The sequence below is a fragment of the Chiloscyllium punctatum genome, chromosome 44, assembly GCF_047496795.1.
Source record: "Chiloscyllium punctatum isolate Juve2018m chromosome 44, sChiPun1.3, whole genome shotgun sequence".
NCBI lineage: Eukaryota > Metazoa > Chordata > Chondrichthyes > Orectolobiformes > Hemiscylliidae > Chiloscyllium > Chiloscyllium punctatum.
Window position 1 is genome coordinate 50,461,802 of NC_092782.1, and position 21,452 is coordinate 50,483,253.

The 21,452-nt window shown below is 42.4% G+C and overlaps 1 protein-coding gene across 8 annotated transcripts in view; it reads left to right on the forward strand.

The window, feature by feature from the left end:
- plxna4 (plexin A4) overlaps positions 1-21,452 on the forward strand; it is a 632,909-nt gene that overhangs the window by 274,611 nt on the left and 336,846 nt on the right. For all 8 annotated transcript variants that reach the window (XM_072562914.1, XM_072562916.1, XM_072562917.1 and 5 more), the window contains exon 4: positions 9,806-9,937. In XM_072562914.1, the coding sequence (XP_072419015.1) occupies positions 9,806-9,937 (132 nt within the window). The remainder of the gene's footprint in view (positions 1-9,805; positions 9,938-21,452) is intronic.

Here is a 21,452-nt window from a genome sequence, read left to right on the forward strand (position 1 = left end):
TTTGTACCAATATGGATGATGTATACTGCATCCATCCCCTCCCTCTGCAAGTTCCTCTCCAATGCTGAGGAGATATTTCCAATCCTGGACAACCTTTGGAATTTACATTCACATTTCAGAGAAGGATAGCTATCTCCATATTTATACTGTTCCCACATGTTTCTGAATTTCTCCCCTCACTTGAATGGCTCCTAGTGCCACAATCAATTTGTTCATCCTTTTCTGCAGATCCTGCCCTCATCCACGTGACTTGCAAGAACCTCATAATTATTGGACAGTTGCAGGAGCTGAGACTCCTTTAATGTTACCTCTAGAAACCTATACCTGCCTCTCCTGCAATCACGCCTTTCTTTTCTTGATCTCACACCAAGTTAGAATTGCCTAATCTAAGAGGCGTGACCACTTCCTGGAGCAAATTGTCCAGGTAACTTTCCTCTTACCTGATGTGGCACAGTTCAGACTCCAGTTCCTCAACTTGGATCCAACGTTCCTTCATCTGTCAACACTATAGATGTAGGCAAAAGTGAGGACTGCAGATGCTGGAAACCAGAGTTTAGGTCAGAGTGGTGCTGGAAAAGGACAGCAGGTCAGGCAGTATCCGAGGAGCAGGAGAATTGACGTTTCAGGCAAAAGCCCTTCATCAGTCCTCTTGAAACATCGATTTTCCTGCTCTTTGGATGCTGCCTGACCTGCTGTGCTTTTCCAGCACCACTCTGATCTAAACACTATAGATATGTCCACTCTCGACAGCCTTGTGTCCAGGAACTTCTAGATGCTGCAGCAGTAATGCATCACGTCTTCTGCTGTCACCGTTGTACTGTATGTAATTAATTAATTAGTTATTCTGCTATTGCTGATCTTTACACTTGAAGAATCACTCAATCTTTACACATTATTGGAATAAATGATTTTTCATCAGTATCAATTTTATATTTAATTAACTGATTTTGAGAAGGGAGAAATAAAGACTTGAGACTTGAACACAAACTGAAGACCATAATATTAGTTTAAAAGACTTGAAGCATTCACCAATCCTACTCTGCTAGTTTCCCTGCCTACATTGTATTGTGTTTTTTAAAGTCACATTGCCACTGGTCTCGCTACTGGTAGGATTCTGGAATCACACCTTTTAGCCTCTCCCACTCTCCAGCATCATCTCCCATGTACTTCTTCTTCAAGATATACAATATTAGCCTCAGAACAGAAGGAACCGTAGCCAGTTACTAGAGATTCATCAACTAAACCCCGACCTCCACTACGGCAGGGCAAGTATCAGTTCTTGGAGGCTGAAGCAACCAAAAGCCGCTTCCTTTTCCTCCCCAAACTCCCTGAAGTACACTTTTGCAAGTCACAGTTGAGAGCTTGATTGGCTGTTTGTAAATAACCCAAACAGAAAATACCTTTGCGTCACTAAGGAGACTGTATCAGTTGGTTCTTAATTAAGCTGCTGTTTCACTGGAACTCTTTGAAAAAAGCTCGGTTTAAGGCTGACAACTGCAGAAATTGAACTTAGGTTTGTACAAAGTAAAATGAAAATTTAGACTTTCATATCTAACAGTGCATGTACAAAGTCCTATTTTAGTTGTCTTCACTGAATGCACCATTTTTCAGAATCAGTTAAGCACACAAACTGTATAACGCCTTTAATTTTATAAAAAATTGGGAGCATTATAAGAAAGATTTGAGACTCAGTCACATACGTGGATGGCTAATAGCTTATTCAAAGAGGATAGGTTTTATGTAGTGTCTTTAACAAGCAAAGAAGGGTGAACATCAGAGACCTACACACAGATAATATTCGAGGAACCCAGGGCCATTGAAGTGTTGGATAAGACAATAGTTCGGAAAGCATTAACGTTGGAGACTACAGTAAGCTCTGCCTAATCTGATGATGTACTAGTCTTGGATGGGGAAGAAAGAGGTGCAGCTTGAGTCAGATGAGTCGTTACTGGCTTCTGATATTCTTAATGGTGATGTCTAACCAGCCATTTTCAGCTGTGCCTGTTGCTATCGCGCAAGAAGTTTCGTCTTGTTAAGACAAGTGTCTCGTCTTGTTCAGACTTGTGGCTGGTACATCCTCTACCACCATTAATCAAATAGCACTTACATCCAGTTTAACTGAGAAGACAGTAGGGTCTTGGAGCAGAGAGGTAGCGTCCTTCTCTCTGGGCCAGATGACAAGATCCAGACTCTGAAGTATGTCACAATAAGAAAGAAGGCTTGGCGGTGGTGGTCTCCAAACAGCAGCTGGTAACAATTGATTCTATAGTGCTAATGATAAAAAGACATTGCCTGTAAGATTTACCTTGGAGAATCCAATATCTCTGTTAGGGGCACCTCAGGACAGACCCCATTGTACTCAGGAGGGGAGAAACTGAGGATCTGAACCCCCTTTTGTTTTGCATGGTGCTGGGAAGAGAACTGATCCTGATGAAATACACAATAGAAAAGCTGGTGCTCGATATCACTGAACAATGGGACAGTAAATGGGCTATCAGGCTGGCTTCCCGGAGGCTGTTCTTATTAAAAGCAACTTGAGAATGTTTCCAAGGAGCATAGAACAGCTGCACATTGTATTATTTCTTGCATTGGATTCTTCGAGTCGGAGCTGCTTGTATGAGCCCGTCTGTAGCTCTCAGTGCTGACTCAGCTACTGAATTCAGGGCTCTGAGACACATCATTGTCTCGTTCCCTCGTGGTTTTGTCCTCCTGATTAATAAAGGATGTAAACATGCTTTTTCAGTTTTAAAACAGGTTCTTTTTTGCATGGAGGTATATAGTTGGGTGAATTTATTGATTACAAACTGCTATCTCTGTGGAGGCAAATGTGGGACTTCTGAAATCTAAATGCTGAAGATTTTAAAGTTTGCGTTTGAATGACTTCCTGTGGTAGGAGAGTATGTGTGCGAGGGGCCATGGGGTAGAGGGAAGATGTGTCTCGTTATGATGCTTTAGCCACCATGAGTGTGGAGCAAGTTTAATGGACTGGCCTTTAAACAATGATAAGGGAGAACTGTATTGATGATAAGTAGCTGAGACATAGTGGCCAAAATGGAGCTGAGTTTGATTCTCAGTCTGTGCCAAGTTCACTACTCTCAGACCTGGAAGCAGGGTTAGTCAAATGACTGATGTCGGTGCTCCAGAATAATGCAAAGGAGGGTTGGATCGAATTCCTGATCTGAGTCACTATCCAGAGACACATAGAACCACAGCAAACAGAAGCAAGAGTAGGCCATTCAGCCCTTTGAGTTTGTTACACATCATGGCTGATCATCCAACTCACTAGCGTGGTCCCACTTCTCCCCTATATCTTACATGCCTTGAGTGAAAGCATTGATTGGTCACAGATGTAATGGAGTTCCTTATTTTGTTAGTTTTGTCACTCTTGGGTGAGCTAAGAGTGTTGAGTAACTAAAATGGAGAGTCAACACGCATTTGTGGTGTCTACTGTGGGTTGCACTCTCACCTCTGAGTCAGGATGTTGGATTCAAGTCCAACTCCAGAGACTTAGGCTGACTTTCTGATGCAGTATTTAGATTGGAAGTGCTGTCAGTAAGGGTGAGAAACATTGTTGATGGTGAATGTCAAGCATCCCATGGTATTGTAACAAAGAATTGTAATGGAATTCTCTTCAGTGACCTGCACAATATTCATAACTTATAATTATCCTCTTCATATATATTATGACACACCTCTGGCCAGATGTGACTCGAACCTTCTGATCCAGTGTTAGAATGTTACCCCTTCCCTCGCTGACAATATTTATTTGTAACCAGCACTTAAATAAATACCTGGGCACAATCCCGTTGCTGTGCTCATAACTTGGATGCTGCATTTCTTACACAGCAGTACTTCAAACGTGTATACTTCAAAAGAATGCTGTTAAAACCCTTGGGCCCTGTGTTGAATAATGCTCTGTGTACACACAAGGTCTTCCTGTTGAAGAAGAAAAAGGGAAAAATAGAAAATTTGAAAAAAGCACTAAAAAGATTCACTTCCTGACCCAACCCCTCAGTCGTAAAGAGAAAAACTAAGACACACTTGTCTGAGCTTGATGAGGTAAAAGCACAGGGTTCACACTGAATCTGCTCATCCCAAGCACACACTGAGGGAATGGATGATGAACCTCAAGATTTCTGCTCTAATTCAGCCATTTATTGTGAGGGGGTTTTGATCCTCTGCTTCTGTATCCACCTTCGTTTAGCAGTTGCTGTTCAAGGTTTGAGTACTGCATAGTGATTTAAACTTACTTTATTCATCCTAGCAAGAAAGATGGGACTTGTTAGTTTTGAAAAGGTCTTTGAGTACCCAGAGACTCTCTGGTCTTTTCTGAATGTTCATCTCTCATCTTTATGCTCCCCTCCGTTCATACCATCCCTTCCTACTCCCCGGCCTGAGGCACAACTGCTGCCAAATATGAATGTGTAGTTCAATAGAAGAGTAACATCACATCTTCAACCTCTGCAGTTCCTGTTTGAGTCCCCTTGTGTTTTTAAGGTATCTTCTTTCTTCTTCTGTATTCTGCTGTTCAGTTTTGACCTCCTTGAGCCCTATTGTATTTCTTTGCTGTCATCCCCCAGTCAGTGTGTTCATTTTCATTTGCCTTGCACTCCTTTCTGTGTTCTGTTTTCATTGTTTGTACTCTGTACTACTCCTTTCTGCTGCTGGACGCCAGGTCAACCCCGATATGCAAAGAAAGCATAAGCATTAGAAATGGAGGCACTGGAGGTAGGTGGTGGTTTGCACTGGTGGAGTAGCATTTGGGTGAGAGGAGCAGAGGATGCACAATCTTGCTTAGAAAATATTCAGGCAGTATAGGTAGATCACAGGAGGGGGGGGGATTCATTCTTGATTTTGTAATACCACTAGAATGTGAGTTAATGGAAAGCTAAATCAATTGATTTGAGTTAGAGTTATTTAGGGAATGGTTACCCTCTGGAGCAATATCAAAATAATAAAAAGATTGATGAAGATCAGAGCTGTTTTGAAGTAAGAATCGCAGAAGAAGACCATTCAGCCCACCCAGAAAGATAAACTTACTGCAGCAAAATGGTCTGGTACATGATACTAGTTCAGCCCGAATATTAGCTGAGACACCAGTGAATAATCAAATACTGCTTTGGGGTGTTTTATATCCACTCAAGAGGGCAGGCTGGGTGTTGGTTTTTCTGTTTTGAGATAGTCAGGACTGGGAAGGATTTGCTTCCTCTTGCTCTGATGGGTTTGGAGATGACTGGCATGTGCACATGAGATTTGCAGACTCTTGCCACATGCAGGGTAGATGGCATTTGAAGGGTTGAGGGGGGGGGATAGATTGTCTGAAGTGTTTTTGAGCTCTCACTCTAATGCCTCAATCTCATCTGTGCGCATTCCAACAAAGTCTCCAAGTGTCTGCTGTCATCTCAAATCAACTTTCTCCATTTTGGTCAGAACAAGCCAGAGGCTCCCAGGAGTTGGCAGGGATGTTTGATCACTTTACAAATACTTTGATAGCATCCCTAAAATGTTTCGGCTACCTTACTGGGAGCCTCCAATGGTGACTGAGTCAGACAGTTGCTTCATGTGTTTAGTGTAAGGCATTACAATGAACGATTCAAGATTAGAGTGGTGCTGGAAAAGCACAGAAGGTCAGGCAGCATCCGAGGAGCAGGAAATATCGATGTTTCAGGCAAAAGTCCTTCATCAGCCCATCTCATTCCTGATGAAGGGCTTTTGCCTGAAACACGATTTTTCCTGCTCATCAGATGCTGCCTGACCTGCTGTGTTTTTCCAGCATCAATCTAATCTTGACTGTAATCTGCAGTACCCATTTTCGTCTATTACAATGACGGATCCTGTCCAGTGAAGCTGGCTTCATTTCACCCTCAATGGGTACTGGGTCATCTGACTTAGGAGTAGACAGTACTTTCAGAATCCCTTTCTCAAGTAGGCACTGCTGGTGGTACTTTCACAGTGCTTTGAGGTGGGAGTTTTATGTAATCCAAGTTTCTGAAGTATTCAGGAGTATGAGATCTCTACTGTCCACTACACCCTTCCCTTTCTGTTGGTTTTAAGATCCTAGTCTCCAAATACTGTTCTCCTCAGTCAGCCAAAGGTTGAGCATGTGATGATGAATTTAGCAGTCTATGACCATCTTTGTTGAGAGGAGATTCCTAGATAGAATATAGTCCATGTTTTCCAGGTTGATCATAATCATCACTGAGCAGTGGCTTAATGTTTCACTGGGAGGTTGCCCCTTGTGACAGGGACAGCTTTAACTGGAATAGACTATCAACCCACATAACCTTCTGACTCAGAGGAGAGGAAGCTACCCAATCAGCCACCACTAATGTCATACTGAGTCAAAACCTAGCATTGCTTCTTAAGCTGCCATAACACTGAGGAAGTTATTTGTTAGTGTTGCGACAGCTATTTGATCCATTGGGATTTCTCAGAGAGAGAGGGAAGAAGGTTTTGCTCCATTGGGACGTCATATAATAGATGTGAACTATGAGATTTAACCCATTGGGACTTCATCTAATGGAAACAAATAGGAAAAAGTTCAATGAGATTTCTTAAATTTGGACTATTTATGATCGATATACTAGGAATGAAAGGGAAATGCTTTTGTCTTTTCACATTTGGACAATGGAAAGAACTGATCCATTTGAACATTGTGTAGGAATTTGAGAATAATTAGTTGTTCTTTAATAACGTGCCTGTGCATATTGAGTCGAGAATTCCTGAGCTTATGCCCAAAACATCGATTCTTCTGCTCCTTGGATGCTGCCTGACCTGCTGTACTTTTTCAACATCACACTCTCGATTCTGATCTCTAGCACCTGCAGTCCTCACCTTCTCCATGCGCATATTGAGTCAATTCTAGACGACAGGAGTTCAAGCTCAAAATAATTTAGCACATCTTAACAAACGTAAAAGTAAAACAGAAGAGTAAAGGGAAATCTTACATTTATAAAACCATTTTAATATTCCCTGATTATTCCAAAGCATTTGACAACAAAGGATTTCCTGGAGAAGTATCATCCTTGTAGGTGTTTTGGGTGGGGCGGGGGGGGAGGGGTAAATGCAACAGCCATGGGTCAAAGCAAGATGCCACAAGGAGCAATGGAAAAAATAATTGATTGTGATTCTATTTTTGGTGGTGTTGGTTGAGAGGCCAAAGGTTGACCAGGACAATCCCAGACAAGGAGTTAAAACTTTATTTCTGAGAGAAATGGATCTTTCAAACACTAGTGTATTTGCCACCCACTGTGATGTGTCAATCACTAGTAACTCCTGGCTCTACAATCTGGAGCAAGTGGCATTAGAAAGATTGTGGTCACAGTGGGGCGTATGCCAGTAAATGAAAAACGTGCCAAATGCTATTGGTAACTGATTCCTTTAATTCTCACCTCTCAGTAGGAAACAGTCACAGACCTGGGGAAGAGAGACGTTGAATACAGTAATTTCCTGCCTCACTAATTACCTGACGTTCAGCTAAACATGTTGGATTGTGAAACATTTCATTTTCTTCTTAAGTACATAAACCTACTCCTGTTGGTACATAACAGCCATCATTAGCATGAGCTATATCCCTACAAACGTGATCACCATAGTTTACGTAAATAAATAGCTTGGATTTTTTACGGTGGGAATGGGAACATTACCGAGTGTGAATGAAAGCTCACAGATTGTTGTAGTGCTGAGGGTTCTGTAAACCTGAAGAAAGGCTTTTCGAATATGAAGGGCTAACGTTTTCTGACACAATTCTGCTCCTGGTTGGAGAATCACGGACTGTTAATTTCAGACGAGAATTGTAATAGCATGCTCTCACAGAATTTGCACGGCACTGTTCATCACCTCATGATGTTGAGAATGTTTTACAATTAAACTTTGGAAATATACTTACTATCGAAATTAAATAGGCTTACTAAATCGTAACGCTGCTGTCTTGTTAGAGATGACTGATGTTATTTTCACGTTGGGCCTCAGGTGAGGGGAGAGGTTGAGAAGGGGAGTCCTCCATTGTAACCGCAGGGAGATCCTACACAGATCAACGCAACAATGACCCGATAACCTGTATTTTGATGGCAGTGCTTGTTGAGGGCTAAATATTGGCCAAGGCACCAGGGAAATCTCCATGCTCCTTTTTGAAATAATGCAACTGAATTGCTTATGCTTCCCTGTGGGGCCAAGCAGAGTGTTGGCTTAATGTCTCATTGGAAAGATGGCACTTCCCACAGTGCAGTGTTCCATCAGTACTGGATTGGCGGGGAGGGGACAGTGGGGAGTGTAAGGTCAACCGAGATTTTGCGTTCAAGTCTGTTTATTGGTACCTGAATCCTCAATCTTCCGATTCAGAGATTAGGCTGTGGGAAGACAAAAATTGAAAAGTTTACCTCACTTGCTTGTCCCAATATTGGATCCATCATCACGCAATATTTAGGGTACACTTACCTCACTCCTCTTCCAAGTCCACTACCTTCTCTCTGTTCCAGAAGCTCCTAATATCTGATGAGATAGAGTTCCATTGTCACCAGCCATACCTTGATATGTTTCGTTGGAGTTTCTATTGTTATCAATGACAAAGAGCATGACAAAGGAATGAAAATTGGCCTCAGTGTAGACATAGCAAAACAGCTGCGGTGAAAGGCTGATATTAAATGTAGGTGATATCCTGTATTGTTAGATTGACCAAAGGTATAGTTATTATCCTTTATCAGACAGATAAATGTGATATAGATCATTGCCTTATAATTGAAATAGGAGCCATTGTGAAAGTTTAGAACTATCATGACATCTTAGATGTTGTATTGGCGTGGATCGTGAAAGCTGTAATATGTGCCTTCAGAAGATATAATTTAAAGTTGGATTTCTGCCAGTGCAAGAGATGAACTGTAATAGAATTGATTAGAAACCTAAGAGATGAGCTGTACTTTAACATCATAATGTCTTGGAAAACTTTATGAATCAAGAGCATTCAAAGTAATTGCAAGCGAATTATGAATTTTGTGCTTTATTGAAAATATTGCTGAGAGTTTGTGTATTCTTGTGGTACTCAACATTGCTGTATGATGATCTATTGTTTCTTCATATCTGGTCAAAGGTGTGCTGGATGAAGCACTGATGTCTCAAACTTATGTTCCCCAACTCTGGAGGGTGCCTTTGGCTTTAGTTCAAACCTCTCTCTTGCTGAGTTGTCACATGCTTCCCCATTTGTGAGGCATGTCAATCATGCTGAATGCATTACAGCATCCAGAGAATGTTTTTTTTTCCAATTGAGAGGTGTTTTTTCCAAATGAGTGGTGTTTTTCAATAAGGAAGGCAATGAAAGACTCGACTAAAAGTATTTCCTAAAGGAATAATGATGTAGCACCTCCAACATGTGTGTGACTGAATCTTATGTGTCCCTTGTCAGTGTAGCATTAATTGGTCTCAGTTGGGAATTACTTTGGCCTCACCATGGCCATCATGTGACATTATCCAGTGACTTTTACTGAAGGTGCACTGTCAGAAAGCTTGCCTAGCACTCAGCATCAAGATTTACTCTTCAAAACCAATTCCCAGGAAGCAGGAATTGCCTAGCTTCCATCAAACTGCTTTTCCTTTCTGTAGAATCCAGAGGAAATTGGACCAAATTCAAAAAAAAAATCAAACCTGCTGAACACTGGGAACATTGTACTTGAGACCACATAAATGTCTAATAAGAACAAGCTTGGGGGAATGTAGATGATAAATAATATAGGAGTTTTTAAAAGTTGAAAGATGTTCAGTAAGTGATCTCTCTCTTTCTGTCTCTTTCTCTCTCTCTCTCTGTTGTTCATAGATCCGAGTGGACGGGCCTTCCCATGGTGCACTGCAGTATGAAACCATTCAGGTTGTGGAGAGTGGTGCCATTCTGCGAGACATGTCGTTGTCTGTGGACCGTCAATACCTCTACGTCATGTCAGAAAAGCAGGTAAGACTTGTCCTTGCAATGTTTACAAGCTGGCTACATGTGTCACTGTATAAATAGAACTGAAAATTGCCAAGGTTTGAATTGCAGTGTGCACCACTTTTTATTAAGTTCAGTTTGGTGTCACTTCAGGCACTGAATGGGGCAGCACGGTGGTTAGCACTGCTGCCTCACAGTGCCAGGGACCCCGGTTCTATTCCAGCCTCAGGTGACTGTCTGTGTGGAGTTTGCTCATTCTCCCTGTATCTGAGACAGTGTCTTCAGGGTGCTGCAGTTTCCTCCCACAGTCCAAGGATGTGCGGGTTAGGTGGATTGGCCATGGGAAATTGCCCATAGTGTCCAGGGAGGTGCAGGGTGTGTGGTTTAGCCATGAGAAATGCAGTGTTACAGGTATAGGATCAGGGACTGGGTCTGGGTGGGAATCCAGTATGGACTGGATGGGCCGAATAGCCTGTTTCCACACCGTAGGGATTCTATGAATTTGTGAATGGTTCAGTCAGAGGTATGTGCATGCATGTGGATTTTGAATCAGGTGATATTCTCGAGGATAAGCATTTTGAGGTCACTTTAAGGAGCTGCAGCTTGAGAAAGCAGTGTTCAATTTCAAAACTGCCTTTTATAGGTGAGAACAGTTGAGTGTGGGATAGATTGTAAGCAGTGTGGTCCTCACCAAGTTGGAAGTCAACCATGAATTGAGAGAAATAGGAAACTGGGATGAGTTTCCAAAATGCCCTGATGGAATGCCAAACAGCTTTTATTTGTTCTTTTCCTGTGAGAAACATTCTTCTTGTAACAAGCCTGTTTTATAAACATACATTTGCTTGGCATATCCTTATGGTTTCAATGTGGAATCTCTTTGCAGTTGGAAGGTTAGCCTCTCCATGCAGTGGCTCAGGATTGAATGTGTTAATCCAAGGGTACAGCCCTTGGAACCATCATGCTTTGAACAATGCTGAGTCATGAAGCGTAGTGTGACCTTTTCTCTGACAGATCACCACTGACATCTCACAGTCTTGTCACATTGTCTTGCTGAAAGGAATTACTAGCTGCTCCTTTCAGGGGCAGTGACAAGGGCAGTCACCAGTCCTGTCTGCATGGGCCTGGATTTCCGGGCCACTTTCAAGAGTATTTTTAACCAAGTCACCTTTGGTAGAGCGCTTAGCTTTGATAACACAGCTTGTAAGGTCGGAGTGGAGTTGTCAGTCTGTGGCTGTTGTAAATATCAGGACATGAAACAGAATGAGTCAGTGGAGCTTTACATTCAGTGTCTGTCAGAGTTCTGGGAAAGTACAAGCTTTTAATGAAGCTCATAAGATCTCTCTGGATCAGCACACCACTGTGACCCAACTCCTCAATTAGTACATAATTGCATCTGATGTAACTGAAAGGAAACCTGTTGAGGAGAGGTAGGGTTGAGCTCCAATTAATCCTGAACTCTTTAAAATGAAGAGCAGTAACAACATAAATATATCTGTAATAAAAAAGGGGAGAAATAACATTAAACTCATTGTAATGACGGGTGGGGGGTGGGGATCATGCAACATAGTGCTGGAGTGACATAGGACTGTGATTGCCCAAGACAGTTCTCTCAACAACCTGTGGATATGTGACCTTTACCAACAACAAGGACGAGGATAGCAGACACATGGGAATACAGACAGTTGTGAATTTATCGTCTCGCAGCCCCTTATCCATGCCCCTACCACCCTCCGCTCCGATGAAGTCTTCCACCATCCTGACTTGGAACTATGTTGCTGTTCCTCATTTTCACCGGATCAAAATCATAGAACTCCCTCCTTAACAACACTGTGGATGCATCTACCCCCAGACAGACTGCAGAGATCCACTGCCATCTTTCCAAGATAGTGGTGTATTGGTAATATCTCTGGCCTAGTAGTCCAGAGCCTAGGTGAATTTTCTGGCAACATGGATTCAGATCCCATAATGGCAGTTGAAATTTGAATTCAATAAAACTGAGAGTCAAAAAGTGTCTGAGTGAAAACCACGTAACCAGAAAAACTCACCAATGCCCTTTAGAAAGGAAAATTGGCCATCCTTACCCGGTCTGGCCGACATGTGACTCCAGACTCGCAACAATGTGGCTAACTCTTAACTACCCTCTGAAATGGCCAATCGGTTCAAGAGAAACTCTCCACTGCATGGAGAGGCTAACCTTCCAACTGACAGACAGACAGCCAACCCCGTGACGCCTATATCCCATACAAGAATAAAAATAGGGATAGCTAATAGGTACTGACCTCTCCAATTCCTGTAAATAACGAAAGTAAGAATTCAGTAACTATTAATGATCTACAGCAGCAGCAGTTCAGACTGTATTAGAAATAAAATATAACAGGTCATCTTTACAAAGAGACCTGTTTTCTAAATAATTCTGTATTTTTTTCACCATCTTACACAACAGTTAAATGGAACAAAAAAATCGCTGAGACAATTATTTTGGGTACGATTGGCTAGATGTATCAGCAAGAACCTTTCCCAGTCTCATCCTGTAGAGCCTAACATGTAAAAAGACTGCTATAATCCTGCCTTTGGCTCCACAGGTGAAAACAGGTTTTCCTCAGTCACTTCACTTGTCCAGGCAGCTCGTGTGGTTTTATTTTTCTTGTGTGGGAGCAGGGCAGCCATGATCAATCAAATTCCTGAATAGAATTTCATGACAATTCATGAGTTTGATTTTATGAACTGTACAGCATATCGTCTGTCTAAGAACTTGCCATCTTAAAGCATGTGCCCAAAAGTAAAGGTGTGTTGCATTTTGTTGTTGCCTTATGTCTGTCAGTAATCAATCCTGTGTCTGTCATGAAAGGGAAGATATTTGCATTTTATTACACATGACGATAACAGTAAGCACAGCCGATATGCCAGAGCTGACTGCTAGCTTGCAAATTCGATCATGTCGAGTGATTCACCTCGCTAGTCTGAATCAGACTGAATTAATTGAGATGAGCCATGCATGTGTCTCATAGTACAATGGGAAACAATTAGCACTTTTGTTGTGACCTGGCCAACATTTTCCCCTCAGCTGATATTGCCAAATGGCAGGTGGTATAAACATCTAGGCTGTTGCTCAAGTGGGGGTCATAGCTGTTGAAAAATGGTTGCCAAACTCCACTGTATTCCCAGCAATCACTGTATTTGAAGAACAGTTAGCTGCCGAAAGTGTAGAGATGTAGTTTGAAGTGAAAGGCACAGTGGTCACGTTCGGGTTTACAGGTAGAATATACAGTTACACTGTGGATTTTGGGTGGGTATGGTGATGGGCAGTTCCCCATATGTGTGTTGGTTATATTACCAGTTCACGTCTTATTCCTGGAGGTTTCTCACGTAATCTCCATCTCTAATGACCCCTACCTGCAATCTGAAAACCCTCTCTCAACTGCTTATTTGCATTTCACCGCTGCCCCCATGTTGTATCAGCATGTCAGATCATTACACAGTGATGTTGCTCACCATGATGAATGTTGCTCCTCATTTAATGTAGGAAACTGCTTCCTCAAGTGGAATAGTATCTGCTCTAACTGGAAGGGTCTCTTGGAGTTGACAAAACATAATGTATTGCATGCTAATGCAATATCTACAGGTTTCATCAAAAATGATAGACATTTGAGACTTTAAGGAGGACCACGTTAGGTTGGTCTCCTTCCACGTGCTGTTCTGTTCTGCTCACAAGTCCGTATTACATCATCACTGTGGGTGGTGCTTATGGTAGTTCTCCATATTAATGCTTTCAGAATTGTCCACTTTCCATATTCTTTGGAACACCAAGACACAAATGCTGCTCAATGAAAATGGGAGCATCAGCATCATTTTTTTAAACACATTTTGATGGTTTGAACCCTGGTTTTAATCACAGTTAAGAAAATCACACAACACCAGACTATAGTCAAACAGGTTTATTTGGAATCACTAGCTTTCAGAGTGCTGCTCCTTCATCAGGTGGTTGTGGAGCAGAATGTCATATGATGAAGGAGCAGTGCTCTGAATGCTAGTGATTCCAAATAAACCTGTTGGACTAAAGTCTGGTGTTGTGTGATTTTTTTTTAACTTTGTCCACCCCAGTCCAACACCAGTTTTAATCAAACAGTCTCCTGGAGATTCATCCCCAATTCCTGGAGACCTGACAGTTGGCAACAAGGAACTTGGTTCGGCCATCAGCACATATTGGGAAAGCATCCACAGACACAGTGTGGAAACAGGCCCCTCGGCCCAACAAGTCCACTCCGACCCGCCGGAGCGCAACCCACCCAGACCCATTCCCCTACACCTAACACTACGGGCAATTTAGCATAGCCAATTCACCTAACCTGCACATTTTTGGATTGTGGGAGGAAACCGAAGCACCTGGAGGAAACCCACGCAGACACGGGGAGAATGTGCAAACTCCACACAGACAGTTGCCTGAGGCGGGAATTGAACCCGGGTCTCTGGCGCTGTGAGGCTACAGTGCTAACCACTGTGCCACCATGCCGCCCTGCAGAGCTACTTCTTATGATTTGTCTCCTAAAGCTTCCTTTTTAAAATATGCACTTGATACAATCCACTAGTCATTTTCCAGTTTGACCTGGAGTCCTGATGAAGCGGCCTCGACTTGGGAATGTGATGTTGGGAAATCGCAAACACAAACTACTGCAGGTTCTGGAGACCTGAAATAAAATCAAAAAGTGCTGGAGAAACTCATCAGGTCTCGCAGCAACTGTGGAGGGACAAACAGAGTTAACGTTATAACTTCAATCGGACTCTTCTTCAGAACTGTCTAAGCTAGGTTGATTCCGGAATTGAGACGATTGAAATTCCCTGCCCAGTGAAGCAGTTGAGGTTACCTTGTTGGATGATATAGACTTTTGAAGAGTAAAGGATTTAGGGGATGGAGTGATCGGGCAGGTGAATGGAGCTGAGTCCATGCATAGACCACCCATGATCTTTTTGAATGGTGGAGCAGGCTTGAAGGGCCAGATAGCCTACTCCTGCTCCTAGTTCTTATGTTCGGACACCGTTTATTGTTTATTATTCCTTTTTATTTATTTGTGTGTGTGAGCTAGAGGGAAAACCAATGCTTATTGCCCATCCCTATGCTCTTGAGAGGTTGTGGTGAGTTGCTACTGTAGATGAGTGTAGTTGTCCAGTGCAGGGATGCCCACAGTGCTGTTTGATAAGGGACATTCCAGGAGTTTGACCCAGTAACAGTGAAAGAACAGAAATATGGTTCCAAGTCAGAGAGCCTTGTGACTTGGAGGGAAGCCTGCAGTGATGGTGCTCCCATCCATCTAGTGCCCTTGGTATTATAGCTTGGAAGGTGCTGTCATTAGAGTGGTTGCAGTGCACCTTGTAGACTGTACACACTGCTGTCACAAAGTGTAGTGATGGAAGCATTGAATATTTAAGAAGGTCAGTGTTGTGCTTTGGAATGGGCTGCTTGGTCCTGGTTGCTGTCAGGTTTATTTGAGGAAGCACACAGCATACTTCCTTTCATATTCACACATCACACAGGGATTATATCTGGAGTAAGAGGCTTGGTTGTTTCTTTGTGCTCCATACCATCGCTTTCCAAATACCCTCAACAACTGCCCCACCTTAAGCATCATAAGAGCTGTTGCAGCCCTCCCACTGAGTGAATTTGACATTGCATCTATCATATTTGACAGTCAGTAACTCACTTCTCAACTCCTGCCTGTTGGAGCACTCTTGATTTGCCTAGATGAGAGCAGCACTAACACTCAAAAAAACCTGACAGCAACCAGGACCAAGCAGCCCATTCAAAAGCACAACACTGACCTTCTTAAATATTCAATGCTTCCATCACTACATTGTTGAAGTCAAATTCATGTCAATTGGGCAAAACTGTAAGTCGGTAAATGGGAGGATGTAGGGGGACAATATTGGAAATTCTCATTTGGAAACATATCCCCAGAGAAGGATCCATTCTAAATCACTGCATTTGGGGAAATACAGAGAAAATTTGAAAACTTAGATCTAATGATTGGCCACTGGGGTGATGAGAGAATTGATGAGAATTAGTCTTCATTGCCCTTTTGTGGATGAGAAGGGTGAGCACCCAAGTTCAATGATAAACTCATTTTCCTTGGTTCTTTAAAATGTGATTTCAAGAGGAATATTTAAGATCAGCCGTTGTTTTGAGGCTTTGGGAAGGGTAAGAAGATTTCCCGTTGTTGGGAAAAGGCTGATGGAAACATTGTAGGTTTGTGACTCCGTGGAACTGCAGAGATGCAGCAGGTACACAATCATTAATGGCCATTGTAACCATGATGGTGTTTACGACCTATCACTTTAGCATTCCAAGTAACCATGGTGACACAAGTCAATTACCTTTGAGAGAAGGTAGGAGCTGTTGGGAAGATATGAATGGTACAGAACAAATCCAAATGACAAGACTGCAGAATAACTTGTAAAGAACAATAAGACATTTTTGCAATGTTGCATAGTACAGGAATACAGAAACTGAAGAAAATGAAATGGCTAAAATACCTAAGTATGTGTTTTCTCTGCTATACTTACCAATGAGGCGGATGCTAGCTGTACCAAATATTTTAGCAGTTAGCGAGGTAAGGCGTTTAATAAGTCAGGAAGAATAAGGGTTAACAAGTATTTTTGCTTGAGTTGTCATGAATTGTAATGAAGGAAAATTTGTGTGGAACTAGCTGTGGTTGTGAAAGGATTACTGGCCACTGGGGATGCATCCCACAACGAGAAGCAACTAAAAAGGTTCAAAGTGGATGAAATATCGGAATCGAGCAATCACAGCGCCACTTGGTTTGGATCAATAATTGGAAGCTGTTTGACAGGGTAGGCTAAAGGACATACCAACAACTGAATAAGAAGTGGGATTTTGGAGAAATGGAGCACAGAAATGGTATTTGGACATTTATTGCTAAAAGAAATAAATATAAAAGTAGGGAAAGATTGTTGCAACTGTACGAGGCATTGATGAGACCCTATCTAGGGCTCTGTATGCAGTTTTGGTCCCCATACTTGATGAAGGATGTATTTACATTGGAGACAGTTCGCAGAAGGTTCACTTGATTAATTCCAGAGATGAAAGGCTTTGTTTTACGAGGACAAATTGAGCAGTTAAGAATTATACATGTTAGAGTTTAGTAGAATGTTATGTTAACTTTATGTCTAATACTAGAGGGTGTGTATTTAAGCTAAGAGGGAGAAAGTTCAAAAGAGATGTGAGGGCAAGTTTGTTACACAGAGAGTGGTAGATGTCTGGAATGCACTGCCAGGGGTGATGGTGAAGGCAGGTACGATTGGGGTGTTTAAGGGGTTTTTAGGTAAGCACATGAATATTTAGGGAATGGAAAGATATGGACCATGGGCATGCAGAAGGGATTTGCTTAATTAGGCATCATGTTTGGCACAAAATCCTGGGCCGAAGAGTCTGTTCCAAAGCTGTATTGTTCAATGTTTTATGGTCTATGTTCTATGAATGAGGGAAAATCCAATTGAGGTATATAAGTTACTAAAGTAGACATTGAGCAGTTAAGTCGTGTGAGGTCAGTTAGAACGAGGGTTGATAGTTTTAGGCAAGGGGTGGCAGATTGAAAACAGAGATGAGGAGGCATTATTTCTATCAAAGGGTTGTGACTCTTTGGAATTCATTACCCCTAGAGTACAGTGGATGCCAGGATATAGACAGATTTTTAAGTAATAATGAGTTACAGGCTTGTGGAGAGTACAGTATACAGGAGAGTGGGGTTGAGGTTTGGATGAGATCAGCCATGATCATTTGGAATGGTGGAATGGGCTCAAGGGCCTGGATTTACTGCTGTTGCTTCTCATCACCATGTTCTTAAATGGAATATCTGGCCTTCTCTCACTGTCTTTCAGCAAAGTTACGGGCCAAACAGATGTTGCTAATCTTATAGTTCATCACAATACTCAGCAGGTTTTTTACAAGCCTCACATAGAAGGCAAATTCTAATTCAAGCAAAAGCCAGAGAAATCAAAGGTAAAATGCAGCGTTGGATCAGAAATTGGTTACAAAGTCTGAACAGTAGACATTAAGCACAAAATACAGAAAAAGCTGGGAAGAACCTCTGAGGAATGATGTTGGAATGGCAAGAGAAGTAATTTAGGATCCCTTATGAATCCCTGTGATTTTCAGTTTACTAACCTATCTTGCACTCTCCTGTTCCATGGTTATTCTGCCTGAAAACAGCTACCTCAGCACAGGCCAGGGATTAAATCAGTGCCTGGGTCGTTCCTGCTATCTATATATCCCAACTTATATGGCTCAATGCCACACCATCTGGGTCCGTTTACTGAGCCACTGTGGAGCAATCCTATTTTATATTCTCATTAAACAGAATTGTTGTGTTTGGTGCAAGTTTATAGGCAGGAGTTTTCTTGCTTGTGAGGCAGCGATCTATTGACGCCACAATAAGTTGTTTCTATTCAAAAGTCACATTTGGCAGCACAGTAAATGAAGGCCAGCTTGATCTCCTTGGGAACTCTGCTGAGAAAGTGCAGGTATTTCTCTATTGTGAGGTTCCTTAGCTTCTGGTATGCTCAGAGTCACCACTGTGTGGGAGCTTGCCTTGCCGACCAGAGTAGTGAAGAGAAAAGAAGCTGTATTGTACTGTTGTGAGCAGCTGAAGATGAAGGCCTGGCTTTGTGCTGGGCACTCCCGTGTCCTTGCTGCTGAAACAGAAATGAGCATCCTCTGTCAAAACCTCATTGAGAAATAGTAGCAAGTAGACTATAAATGACAGCCTTGCTGTCTGTTTGTTCATTCTTCCCTCAACACAGAGTTGCCTTGACAAGCAAGGAGCGTATAAAGTGCGAGCTGAAACGTGGAGTGGCCTTGGTGGTGACCACTTTGGATTTAAATAAGTGTCCCACTGTTACTGGACTGCTGCTTAATTTAGCAAAAGTGAATAAAGAGCTAGTAAAAGAGTAGTCTATGTCGACAGTTGTTTACAATGTGCGCTCATACACTGGTGGAATTAGACCTTGCTAAACCCTGCTTGGAGTTTTAAACAACTTCCCTCTGTACCTTTCTTGCCTCTCCCTTTCAGTATGCCACAGCGAGATCTCCCTTTCAGTATGCCACAGAGGACGCGAGATTGCCTTGGGACACATCATAAAAGCTAGTGGATTACGTGAAATCAGGGGAAACGTTCTGTCCTCATGACGTGGGGTGTGTACTGGCAGAACTGACTGCTTCACCCTGTTGGACCTCAGACTCTCCAGGGGGTGCAGAGTGTGCGAAGCTGTCAGTCTGAATTGGTGGGCCTGGAGGGTTGAATGGATCTTCTCAGTCATCAGAAAGGGTGGTGTGAGGAAGATTCAACAGTAATTTTGAAAAGGGGATTAGAAGTATTCTTGAAAAGATAAACAGAAATGGTAGAGCTGCTTTGAAAAAGGGCAGGCAACGGGGCTCATTGTTACAGCTCTTGGAATGGGCTGGCACGTGAATGGTGGGCCAAATGGTCTGCTATGCCGTGTGACTCTTTACAGAACCTATGAAGTGAACTGTCTCCAATTGTCGAACAGTTAAACCAGTGGGAAGGCAGATGCTTTGTTTTATACAATTACAACATTGTACAGTGCACATGCATTGCGCACGTTACAATATTGGATCTTGTTCAAGCAGATTTGAGAACAGAGAGGTGAGGCAGAAGGTCAGTGAGGGACTGCTAAATTAATCAGATTTCTTCCCTCTCCCTCCTACATAGTATTGTTGCCCTTATCTACTGGGATTAAGTGCTTTGGAGAATCTCAGTTTTAGTCTTAAATCCGTGTCTTTTCTGGACAGAGAAAAGTGAGATCTGTACAGCTGGGAGATTCCTTTTGCTATACAACTGTGGAGCTTAACCTTTGAATTCAATATGCCGCAGGAATCTTGCATCTTTGATCAAACACAACATCAGAACTTTGAGAAGGTCACACATGACTACCTGGTTTTAGTCAGGATGGGCTTTTTGAGGGGTCTGGGGTGATGGTTGCGGGGTGGGATTGGTGTTAAAAGTAGGCTGATTTGAGAGGCATTAGGACTGCTTGTTTTGGAATGTTAAAAGCCATGTAATTAGCCAGCCGGATTTTATAGTGGTCATGTCTGGGAGAACGTCAAGGTCAGAGAATGCTTTAAAGTCTGTCTAAAACCTTGGTGCCATGTAGCTGTGGTGTGGGGAGCTTTGCATGAATGTTGAGAGAGGAACAAGCAACAGCAATTCTTCCTGCCCCTAAGCCTGCTTGCAGGGACTGTGCGAGTTAGATTCCTTTAATTAGAAAAGAGTCCACAGAGACCCGTTTAGAACTGTCTAGTTCTTAAAAGCTTATGATTTAAAATTGTGACAACCTCCCTATTGATTATTATAGTTGATTAGTCAGTTCATTGAATAAAAAGAGAGCAAAATATAATTGCAAGAAGGTTCAGTGGAAGAACTGTAGACTTTCTTCTGTAATATCATTAGGTTGTTTGTGCATGAACACTTTGTGTTCGCATTTAACAAGTCACTCCTATAGATGGGATAATAGACAGTAGGATAATCTGACAATCTCCAAGTGATGGTCGCAAAGGAATTGTGAAGTCTTCTGACACAATTGGGACATAGTTGTGTACAATTCAGTTCATGCAAACAGAAAATTTCAAAGTGCTGCCTCTGCTCACCAACACTGCCCCCCCCCCCCCCCCCCCCAGACTCCTTCTCCCTTCGTCTGTTGACTCCCAACTCAGAAAAGCTCCGTTGCAGCGTTAGAATTCTGGGTTCACATCTCACTGTGGGCTTCGGAAGACCATTCGCAGCAGCACCTCAGCACTTTACCGAGAGTGTGCTACATTGTTGTCACATTCAGGAATTAGTTGACCTGCTCTCCCAAGTGGTTGCAAATGGATTCTGTGGCACTAACAGCCATGCAGTTCTGTCATGATGGAGTCACCAACTTTCAAAAAAAAATGTTTCCCACCAAGCATTTACCTGCTCAGTTGTTCAATTACTTGTGGGAGTTCTCTGTGCACCAGTTGGTTTATGCTTGTGTGACAGCAGTCCATAAGTTCAAAGAGAGCCATTGGCTATAAAGTGCTTTAAGAGGTTCTGAGAACCCTGGAAGGAACTGCAATCATAAGCTGTAAACAAATCTCTACTCATTGGCATTTGGAGTCAAAAGCCCTCTGGTGCCTTGGCCAAGGAGAAGGTTCTGCCTGGGTGTCTATTGGCAGTTTCTTAGACTGTGTGATATTGGATCAAACTGATGGGAGATACGGTGGGAAAGTGAGGTTGAAGTAGAAAGTCCACTTCTTTTTAGCATGTCCTCACACATATTATTTTTTGGGGAATATTGGGCAGTGGTGGAAGGATTGATTATTACCCTGCTGAAATGCATCATGAATCTACCTTCCATGGTCAACAAATCCTGGTAAGGACTTGAACCCAGAACTTTTGGTCCAGAGGTTAGAAACTGCTGCAACAATCTCCTATTGAAATGGTGGGACAGCTCGACCAGGTAGATAACCACATTTTCAATACCTACTCAG